Source organism: Puccinia triticina, chromosome 12A, assembly GCF_026914185.1.
Source record: "Puccinia triticina chromosome 12A, complete sequence".
Classification (NCBI taxonomy): domain Eukaryota; kingdom Fungi; phylum Basidiomycota; class Pucciniomycetes; order Pucciniales; family Pucciniaceae; genus Puccinia; species Puccinia triticina.
This window is the reverse complement of record NC_070569.1, coordinates 5,484,504-5,495,834: the sequence shown is the minus strand read 5'-3', so window position 1 is coordinate 5,495,834 and position 11,331 is coordinate 5,484,504. Positions and strand designations below refer to the sequence as shown.

At 44.7% G+C, this 11,331-nt stretch overlaps 2 protein-coding genes across 2 annotated transcripts; one reads left to right on the top strand and one right to left on the bottom strand.

Moving 5' to 3' along the window:
• Positions 1 to 712: 712 nt before the first annotated feature.
• PtA15_12A537 (uncharacterized protein) lies at positions 713 to 958 on the bottom strand (the record flags this gene model as incomplete). Its single annotated transcript, XM_053162156.1, has 1 exon — positions 713 to 958. One exon carries the CDS (start codon positions 956 to 958, stop codon positions 713 to 715), a length of 246 nt encoding a protein of 81 aa, XP_053026102.1.
• A 3,513-nt stretch (positions 959 to 4,471) lies between these two features.
• Positions 4,472 to 5,539, top strand: PtA15_12A536 (uncharacterized protein; the record flags this gene model as incomplete). The annotated part of the gene is made up of 5 exons (XM_053162155.1): positions 4,472 to 4,977; positions 5,068 to 5,097; positions 5,183 to 5,230; positions 5,354 to 5,377; positions 5,479 to 5,539. The coding sequence occupies 5 exons, from the start codon at positions 4,472 to 4,474 to the stop codon at positions 5,537 to 5,539; spliced, it is 669 nt and encodes a 222-aa protein (XP_053026101.1).
• Between the last annotated feature and the right edge of the window lie 5,792 nt (positions 5,540 to 11,331).

The following is an 11,331-nucleotide window of genomic DNA, read 5'->3' as shown; positions in this document are numbered from 1 at the left end:
CCAAAGGATAAACCCTATGGTTTTATTAAATTTCTTCCTACGGTCCTGACTACTACAGAAAGGCTGTCATATTGATTGATCAGCTGTGCCCTTTGCAATCCGATTCACGATCTCGGGATCTGGTGATATGTTCAAGAAATTGGCCACGGCCTGATTATTTCGTATATTCATTTATTGTTGCCGGATTTTCTTCCTTTGATGCGACTTGAAGCATTAACATTTCAGTGACGTTTCCAGTTGAATGATTGTTTTTAGAGTTTCTGATCAATCAAGAAGTGGAGAAAAAAAAAACATCGGGGATGTAAACAAAAGCGCCAGCTGCAAGAACTGGCAGATGACATACGGAGTTTAACTTCGAAAAGAATCCCGCCAGACATCATTATTGTCTTGGCAGTTAGGCTTGGAGGGGCGAACCCCTATTTATGCAAAGCTTGTTGACACTGCACCCTCAGCTTTGTAATACAATGAAGCGGAATTTAGAGATGAAACCATACATATATACATTTTGATCTGGTGTTGGATGTAGTAGACGGACCACATTTTCGATTTGGGGGATCAAGCCGGAGTGGAATCAGATATTGGAGTGTGGGGTGGGCAAACTCCACATTTGGAGCATGTGGGAGACAAGAGGAGGTCGAGGAGGAGCCTGGAGGAGCAATACAATCAAGGTTTTTCCACCTACAACATCAGATTTTCATCAATTTCCTTCGGCCTATCTGGCCGCAAGGATCCGCAGTATTTGTTGAGTGAGTGCGCTTAATGCCCGCGCTGATCTTGCGGCGGGCGGAGGCCCCGCGGGGACTGGGGGAGACTTTGCTGACATCACCTCGAGCGAAAAGTACCGCGCCCAGGTCGGCATATCCGGCCCGGGTGGGGAAGTAAGAGCAAATCCTAATCTGAAGCCCTTTGAAAAGAAGATATCAATCCCGCTGTGCAGTCCCAGGCGCCAGGCAGACATTCCACTGTTTTTGTGATCAAGGGTCTATACCTGAACTTAAAGCCCGAGTGCCATCTCTCTACCAAATAATCTCTTGAGCCGAGTGAACGTTTCTTTTCACGGAATATGTCACAGCCACTACTCCCTGTCTAAATTGCAGACTTTGCGCGTATTTTTATTTTCTCTACAAACTACCTGCCCTGCCATGTCTTGGTCAACGCTTCGCTGTGCGACTAGCAAGCCAAATGAAAATGAAAGTAAAAAATGCCTAAAACATTTCATTCGGTGACCATTTATACTTCTCCCCTACTTCAATAAGGGGCCCAATGTATAACCGTGTTACCAAAAAAGTTGAAAGCAAGCAAGATATCGAGAAGCAAGGAATGCCGCGTTTCTGATAATGGTAGAAAAGTTGATCCGGGGATGACAAGCTGCATCGGTCCCGGATAGCAATTTTTCTTCACCTCACTGGGCCGTTTGACTCCATTGGGATTATTTTATAGATATCGAAACAGTTGATGGGAGTATGATACAGTTTCAAATTTCAAATTTTAACAAGACTGGGACAGACCTTAAGATGTCGAGTGTGTTACTGGCTATCATTGGCCCAGCGGCAATCGCGTCATTGAAGGGAGCTGGTTGCTGCGTAGCAAAAAATTATCGGACTATCCGATGATGGATTTGAAACCGTCAAAGCATACATGTCCATTACGATTGGTTCGGCATGCTTCGGCATCATCAATTCGATGCGGATGCTGGGATTGAGAGGGTATGCAAATCGGTGGAAATTGAGCGCGAATAGGCTTGAGTCATGTCAATTTGACGTCAGGTTTACAACGGCATCAAATTTCAGTCTACCGCATGCACAGAAAAAGAGCGGAATTCCGGTGTAAAAGATTGTAGTGTTCACAACTGCTGCGGTGCAAACCTGCAAAATATCAACTTGGTGCACTTGCACAGGGAATGATTTTTTTGAAGATACAAATTTCCTCGACTGTTCCCAGGTCCCCTAATCTATTGAATAGGGTTCCCCACAGAAGGTCCGAGGGATTGGAGGACTTCCCGTGGCCTAAATGGCTTGATGGCCTAAATGGCTTGATTTAGTGGGAGCCACTAAACCTTGTTTGCTGGTGAAAACTCGATCTCAATCAATTTTCACTTAAGGTTTGGCTTTTCCCTACAGATCAAGCATTTAGGCCGCGGGAAGTCCTCCATTTTTTTGAAAAGTCAGCTCCTCTTGACCAATCAGAGTTATCCAATTCATTAGGTTTTGCCACAGCGGGTAATTTTGCGGAGTCAATTTTTCTTGACCAATCACAGTTTTGTTGATTGCAGTTCTCCACAAATCTGAGACTCGGATCATTCACCATGCATATCACGTACGTGGCACTGTATTTGACGCACCTTATCACAATGACGGTTGTCATTTACCAAACCTACCCTTTCAACTAAACTACTGATAATTCCTTATCAGCAGGAAACAAAGTACAGGAGCTTCAGTTGTTTTTCTTTGAGTTTGAATCCTGCTTGCAAGATATTCCAACTGAAAACATAGCAGGCGAACGTGTTTGGTTGGTTCACAAGTGGTCTCCGGTGCTTGCTTGAATGTATATCAAACATGGAAAAATTTCGTTTTCAACACTTCGACTAGACTTCTGTGTATGCATCTGTGATTACATATTAAATTTACTTAGTATGGTTTCGCTGAACCTATGCAAATTATTTGAGCTGTCAAAGGTTTGCTTACGATCGTGACCAGTGTGTTCTGCGAATAGGACTGCGATCGCTATGAACCAGCGCTCATAAGCCAGCTGCTTGTTTCATCAAGTCGCATTGTTGCGCTGAATGTAAAAGTTGCCAAGAAAACCCTAGCAAAGCGATGACATTTGAGAGAAAATTACCGCGTCAATCTGAACTAAGTTGCTCCTCAATAGCTTTTTGCTTGGTATTATACTCCAGCTTCTTGCCCTGGTCCTTTCTCTGATGCATGATTGGCTGAGAAATATTAGACGCTTGTGGGAAAGGTTCAGCTGAACGAGCTATTTGCGACATACGGCCTTACCCGCTCAACAGCGTGTTAATACTGCGCAAAAAGAATTTACCCATATAATTGGTAGTAATGCTTTTCACCAGTTGTTTTCTCCCATCGGCCCTCCTTTCTATTTAGTTTTCACAGTTGTTATCGCGATTCAGAGATCCTAAGATGGGACGTTCCTTTGGTATTTCCCCGTCGCGGAATTATTCCGCACAATAAGTGGGTAATTAAGAGTTAGGCTTGGTGTTGAATTTTTTTGATAGAACTACTTGGACAGGGGTAACTTGCGGTCTCATGTTTGGTACATATTGAAGCCAGAATAGTGAATGCAAAGTATATTCACCCAAAGTCTCATATAATATCACCTCCAGCGAGAAAAGTACGACTGCTGAGATCCAATTTGCCTGAAGTATCAGCACACTGTCAGCCCCATATTCTGGATTTAGTGATGTCATCTTATGTGATGGTTTTTCTGATTCGCCCTGATCGAACCATACAGGAGATCATGGAGCATCTTAATACCATTGGCCTTGTGCCGAATTTGAACGCCATCGGAGGATCTCCGCCGCCAAGCTTCGGAAGCTCCTGCATCGATGCTTCTTCGGCAAGCAGTTGGGGAGCTGATCTACAATTTTATTCTCAAATCGCTAAACAAAGGCAAATTAAAGATGATGGCTGGGATGCCAATGGCCAAGTCACTGGCATTATTGTTTGGTCCGTAGAGGTGGAAAGCACTGGCATATTCTTTCTGTGCTTGTATTGTTTTTCTCATCGGTTTTTAACCCCCTGGAGTTATGGAGTGAATGCTTGTATGTAAATATACCCCACAGGCAGTGGAAATGACTGTTTCTGCTGGGATTCCATGGTTTGGGTGTGGATACCAGCAGCTCAAGCGTCATAGATTCCTCATACGTACGGAGTCCCACAAACCCAGTTCTGCTTCACAACAGTCTTTCTTCATTTGTGGGGTCGGCACGCATTTGGCTACAATCGTGTTTGAACGTTCGACCACCATCCCACAAAATGTGTGTATTGTTGCCCCGCTTTATTGATTAAACTGTGTTATGGGCGCGAAACTTACTGACCATTATTTAAGCTGGAAAAAATCAAACAGTTGCAATCAGTCATTGTGGCATCCTCGTCCTCTGCCTTTCGGCTGGTTGCCAGATTGCGTCAGGTGACTATTACTTTTTTTTTTTTTAAAAAAAAAAAGAAATAATGAAGATGAAAGATAGCCGCGCTGTACCGGCTCGGAAGTGCCGCAAGTACGTGACCAGCCGGACAATCTTTCAGCGGCAAGTCGGCGGGATCCCCATCAGTCTCCTGGCTCCTTCGAGTTTCTATAAATAAAGCTTCCTTTCTCTCATTCTTCCATCGACCAGTCGTCTCTCTCATCTACCGAACTGTACCAGTAAATTTACATCTACACCAGCAACCAACCTCCTCAGATACGATCTTTTTCTTCTAGTCTACCGCAGAGCTGGTAATCATACCACATCATGTCGGGTAACTATGGATCCAACCAATTTCCCCAGTACCCAGGAGATACTCGTCGAACCTCTGGGAGTTCATCCGCGAACTCTTCTTCACTAAACAGCATAAGCGCCAACCAATCTTACGGACAGTACCCCGGAGCGAATGTCAACTCTTATTTACAGTATAACCCCCCAGGTGGTTACAGTCAAGGCTTGCCAACCCAAAACATCGGTGGCGGCTCCCTTGCTTCCAGCACTCGTGATCTATATGGCCGAGCACAGTATGCTAGTGACTTGGCACCCGGTGGCCTTTCGTATAATTCTTCCGCCCAGCCAAGTGGACTATCTTTGGACACTTTATATGGACCTATGACGTCGAGTAATACCCTCTCGCACCAAGGTTTTGGAGGCAATCCGGGTTCTGGTTTGAACCATGACAGCTATCTATCCAGCTCTCTTGCGATAAACTGTCCAAACCCATCTCATAATTCCGACTCACGTCCAAGCCATGGGGTTGTACGCAACCATATGTAAGTCAAGTGAAATTTTCCTCCAGGAAGTTGTCATTTTTTCATTCAATATCACTTACCTCTGTTCCTGAAACACTTTAATAATGATAGATGTCCAACTTGCGGGAAGGGGTTTGGAAGGTTTGTGGAATTTTCCTTTTTTGATTCATAATCACCCGTCCAGAAAATTGATTGCTATTTTGCTTCGATAAACGTGTTCTTACAGGCCATCTTCGCTGGCTCAACATGAATTTATACATACTGGTGAAAGACCGTGAGTGCGATCTGATCTTATAGAAACGAAAGCGATGCTATATTCCCTTTTCTTGTTGCTGACATGGCTGTGTGCTTGAATAATTATACTTTATTTCCTGTCGACGACGGTATCGAATTGCAGATATGTTTGCCCTGTCTGCGGAAGGTGAGACTGGTTGCCTATTTTGCAGCTTGTAGCAATAGTTTTGCTGACAACAGTTGCTTTTGTTTCATGTAATCTGTATCACAACCCATTCTCAATTTTAGAGCTTTCAACACAACCAGCAATCTTAAGCGCCATCAAAGTCTGCATGAGACGGCTCAATAAAGCAATTCAACTTGCTTACATCCAAAGAACGAAAAAAGGAGACAAACGTTTTCTATCACTCGGAAATCTACCGAGCACTCAACTGAAGTCGGATTCCTGACCCCAAACCGCATCACATCTCCAATAGAAATTATAAGTCACACTGCAATGATTGCAGGCGGTGTCGTCGTTATTGTACACACATAAATCAAAATCGACGACAATTGAAGTCTACAAAATGTCGAAATTGAAAGCAAATTGACTTTCCAGGGCCCATTTTGCTATGCACATTTTTGTTATTACTATTATTTTCCTTTCGGAAAAGCTATCGTCATATGGAGAATGTTGCCATGGATGTCAACCAAATTAAATGATTGTAGTTTTATCAGATTCAAAATTCTCCAATGTATTTATTTAGGCATAATTCAGCACAGTGTCATAGTGATAAATCATACATATCCACCAATATTTAGCCACTCTATCTAGTATCTCCAAGCATAAATGTAACAGCAATTCTCTATCACATGTCAGGGTGTAAACGTGTCGTTTTCGGGTAGAAAAACAGCGCCCGGACCCGACCCACTGCGATTCTAGGTCGGGTCGGGTGGTTTTGGATCATGAGACGACGGGTATTGGGCTGGCCCAATTTATTGAGAGCCACCAAACTCCCACTTGACTGTTGAAAGTGGAGGACTTCCTGCTGTGGTATGCCAAATCTGTTTCAAGTATCAAATTACATGAAGTCATGGTATACTGTATGGGAAGGAGGCATTTTCTTGGATTTATTATTGCACAATTAGATTCTAAAGGTTATTTAACCCCTAGTCACTCCTGTGAACCACTAGGCTGGCTCCACTCAGTCAAAAGTTATTTGAGATTACACTGTTTTTGATAGAACATAATCAAATTCTATACAATTATATTTGGTAGTACATAGTATAGAATTAAGTACAAGTACATAGTTAAGATGTAGTGACAGGCGTACACATGTACCCCTGTATGGTCACATGACATCATCAGTCACATGTTGGATCACACATTTATCACATGCCTCACCAGCTAAAATCCCTTGATAGAAGCTTCCATGCAGCAAAAATCCCTCAAAGGAGAAGTCACACCAGCATAAATCTCTCAACTGAATTTCCCACCAGCAAAAAACCCTCACATTTTACTATATAAGGAGCATGTCTTACCCCTCAGTTTCAGCATGCCACTCAGGCAATTCTAACCAGAACACACATCTCACTTAGACCTTCCGTCACAAATCCTAGTAAATCCAGTAGTGTGATCTCAATCAAGTTACCCATCAACATCTTTCATACCTCAGAGGATATACAAGTATTCAAGTAGCAAGCATCACCACCTTGTGCTCTTAACAAGTCAAAGTGATCTTAACCCATTTGTGCTCTTAAATGAAGGTTAAGGAGGAGGGCAAAGACACTTTGAATAGTTCACAATTACCATCAGTTTTCTCTCAAAGCTCATATCATCTCAGTCATCCGTATTTCATTCATAAAAACATATAAAACCATATAAAACATATCTCACCTTTCTACTCATTTCCACTATCTGACTTCAGGCTGCCATAATCACTCCCAATCCACTATCCATACGAATACCACTAAAGAAAAAAAACCATTCCCGCTGAATTTGAGTTTGATCTAGGTCTGATAGGAGACTGCTACAAATAGTTTTCTCTATCATTAGTTTGCCACAACAATAAAATAAATTTGTGGACCTACTTCGCGCAGCAGCAGAAAACTCTTTGCGCACAGAATCAACTGTCCCCCAAACCCAAGCCCGCTGTGCGCGCAAGCCAAAAAATACTTCGCGCACAGTGACTTCCCCCAAAAGAAGGAGGTGATTTTTCCGGATTTTTTTTTTGATGGATCAAAAGAGGGGGCCTTACTTGCCCCCTCCAAAAAATATTGGATTTTTTGAAGGTGTCCTTGTGATGCAAAAAAAAAAAATCATCATATTAATCCAAAAAAAAGGCACCCGCTACCCCAGGGTCTTTGTTGTCAGAATCTGAGCTCTTAGTCTGCTCACTTTCTTTGTTTTCCTGTTCCTCTCCCCAGTTCCTGTCCCAGTTCCTGTCTTGTTGTCACCTGTTCAGTTACCTGTCCAGTGCCCTGTTCCTGTTCCTGTCCTGTCCATGTCACCTGTTCAGTTACCTGTCCAGTACCCTGTCCTGTCCTGTCACCTTTCCCCTGTCATTGCTGTTAGGCCCCCCTTTGGATCTTGCTGGGGGGCTCTCTAGTTGTTTGGTTAAAGTCTGCTCCTCGGGCATGAAATATAAATCATCAAGTCTGAGCCCCAACCAAAGTGACCAACCTGAGCCCCTAACCAGTCAAGTCACCAGCTACTCTTTCACCTCCCAATACGCCTCCATCACCTCATCACCTTGAGCTGAAATCTTAACATTTGTACCTGCTCAAACTTAAGTGGTCGGGTACCCAGCCCCTCAAAAAGAAAGTTCAAGGGGCAGCAGCTCTGGGCCCGGCTATCCCCCAGCTGCCGTGCCAATGGCCGGCACAGGCCATTGAGCGGAGTTGCACACTCCCCCGATGACCGGCCAGCACGTGCGTGCATGTGGCACAAATTACCGGTCATCGAGGGGATTATGTACTCCTCTTGATGGCCAATCTATCCCGGTGATTGAGTGGAGTACATACTTCCCTCAATGAGCGGGTCCGTTCTGGTCATTGAGGGGAGTGTTCACTCCTCTCGATGGCCAATCTATCCCGGTCATCGAGTGGAGTATATACTTCCCTCAATGACCGGGTCCTTTCCCGTCATTGAGGGGAGTGTTCACTCCTCTCGATGACCAGAGCAATTGGGTCAGGGGAGTATGTACTCCTCTCAATGACCGGGTCCGTTCCGGTCATCAAGAGAAATGTTCACTCCTCTCAACAACCGGAGTGATTGGGTCACCGAGGTGAGTGTACTCCTCTCAATGGTTGGAACAGGGCGTCCATCAAGAGGAGTACATCCTTCCCTCAATGACCAAGTCCGTTCCGGTCATCGAGGGGAGTGTTCACTCCTCTCGCCAACCGGAGCAACCAGGTCACCAAGCTCCGGTCGTCAAGAGGAGTGAACATTCCTCTCAATGACCGGAACGAACCCAGTCATCAAGGGAAGGATGTACTCCTCTCGATGACCGGGACCAAGTTGCCATTGAGAGGAGTACACAATCCCCTCGATGACCGGTAATTAGTGCTAGATGCACACATGTGTGCTGGCCGGCCGGTCATTGGGGGAGTGTGTAACTCTGCTTGATGGCCTGTGCCGTCCATTGGCACAGCGGCTGGGGGATAGCTGGGCCCGGAGCTGCTGCCCCTTGAACTTTCTTTTCAAGGGGCTGGGTACCCAACCGCTTAAGTCTTAGCAGGTGAAAAGTCCCCAGGGTGGGCTATTGGGGTAGCGGGTGCCTTTTTTTTTGGATATTAATTATGTTTTTTTTTTTACATGACAAGGACACCTCCAAAAAATCCAATATTTTTTGGAGAGGGCATTAAAGACCCCCTCTTTTGATTAATTAAAAAAAATTGAGAAAAATCCCCTCCTTCTTTTGGGGGAAGTTTCTGTGTGCGAAGTATTTTTTGGCTTGCGCGCACAGCGGGCTTGACGTTGGGGGACAGTCGATTCTGTGCGCAAAGAGTTTTTTGCTGCTGCGCAAAGTAGGTCCATAAATTTGTTGTGATAGCTCTTGCGTAGTATCATAGAGGGGCAGGTCTTTCAAACCACCTGTAACAGTTGTAAAGCTTCATACATACTTGAAATATTAGAACTGCTATTTCCCCCTCACATAACTGCCACCCGTCCCAAAAGGAGTTCTCAAACCACCAATCTGGAAACCCATATTTTCCCAGATTTTGCAGGGAAATCTATGCAGATCTAGGATTTGGGATGATCAAGCCTATATTTCCCCGCAAAATCTGGAAAAATCTGAGTTCCCAGATTGACATCCTCCAGTGTCCCAGTCAGGTCTTGGGCAACCAGATTAGAGAATTGGCTGCCCAAACCCAACCCAAGATTTTACAAGTTGGGTTGGGTCTAGCTCAACACAAGCCCCCCCCCCCCCGGTGGGAGGCTCACTGTGGCTGGTGGCAAAGCCGCCCCTCCCCTACTATATTTTCTTTAGGGAGCAAGACAATAAAATTGGTCATGCTTCTATCAACATTTATGCCTAATTGACACTCAAAAACAAATTAGTGAATGATTTCATTGACAGTGGGCATCTACAGTACTCTTATCACTATTGTCAAATAACCCACAACTTCAATTTTGTGGCACCCTTACAAATGTCAGAAATTCTGGATGACTGAGTCTCTCAAGTCTCACATTTTTCATAACTTCCCAGTTTGGACACAAAATTATGTATAAATCATCAGATTTTTGGAGAGGAAGATCATCAATGGCCAGGTTAAAACAGAGTGTAAGGTGAAGGATGTCTTAGTAGTACACAGAGTATTCCCTGCTTAAGCACTTGAAAATTCTATGGGGTTGGATATTTGTCAATGACCCCACCTTAGCTTCATTTTTTCCCTTGGGGTTGACCTCCTCAACCCGTTGGGTATCAGGGAAGCCCAACTACCTTCACATAGCACAAGACAAGAGGAGATCAAAAAGAAACAAGGACACAAGCTGAGGGAAAGCAGTTTTTATTATTGAAACTAGAACCAGGACTAAAGCAATACAAAGTTAGATTAACGGTGGAGTGACAAGATCGTTTTTAGATGAGAGAGGCATACCGCGATAGGAGTGAGTTTTAGATGGGATCAAGACAGACAGACTGAGGTAGATTAGATCAAACAAGGAAGAATAGTAAACGCTATTGGAAATAACAAAAAGGCAAACAAAAAGGTTAGGTTGACGGTGACGAGAAAAGCTGTTGATTTTTGAGGAGTTGTTGTTGTTTTTTCTCACCAAATTGGAAGAAGCCAATTGATGAATTCTAGTGAGTAGATCGGAGCAACAAGGATGAGAGGTTGAGTCAAAGACGATGATTCGAGGTGATGTCGGTGACAATTGGATTGGATTATAAGAGAGAATAGGGAAAGTGTGTAGAGGAAGAAGGAAGGGAAGAGTCAAAGTTGAATGGAGAGATTGAGGACGGGAATGTTGGTGGAGTTTTTGAGGTTGAGATGGAGCGGAGGCCAAGCAGTTGAGGCTGAATGTGGGTCAAGTTTGGAGTTGATGAAGTCAGCTGAGGGAGAAGTTGAGTCGAGGGAAGGAGGTCTTTTATATTCATCTTGAGAGTGGCCGACTTGTGGTTTCTGTTGTTGGCGGCTGGATTGTGGTTGAGGCTTGTGGATGAGACGAGTTGGTCGACTGAGGGTTGAGACGAGTTTGAGGATGTTGTTGAGCGGATAGTTTGGGCGGATGAGCAGCGAGCAAATGGTCAAGTGGGAGCAGGAGCTCTGGCGAGCGCGCGCGCGCGGATTATTCCAACACAAGCTTCTCTCCAGCCAATATTACAATACTAAGAACCCACCAGTCCCCCGGAAGGTTGAAGTGAGATATGCTGCTGGTGGCGGGAGACCGGGTTGCGCTTGGCGCCAACACAATCAAGGTCCTTTGCCGCCTGCTCATAATACCAAACAAATACTCAAGATTCAGAGATTGCCTCCAGGTTGGGTATCACATTGGGGGGAAGAATCACATTGGCACAGCGGTTGCAGTCACGCCCATAATCTGCTTGTGCACCACCTTCCCGTGCAACCTTGTCAAAAACGTATGCAACCCCATTTAGGCTTGTCCATCTTGAACTGGACCAGCAGGGCTCCACGGCCCGAGCCAAGGGCACCCAT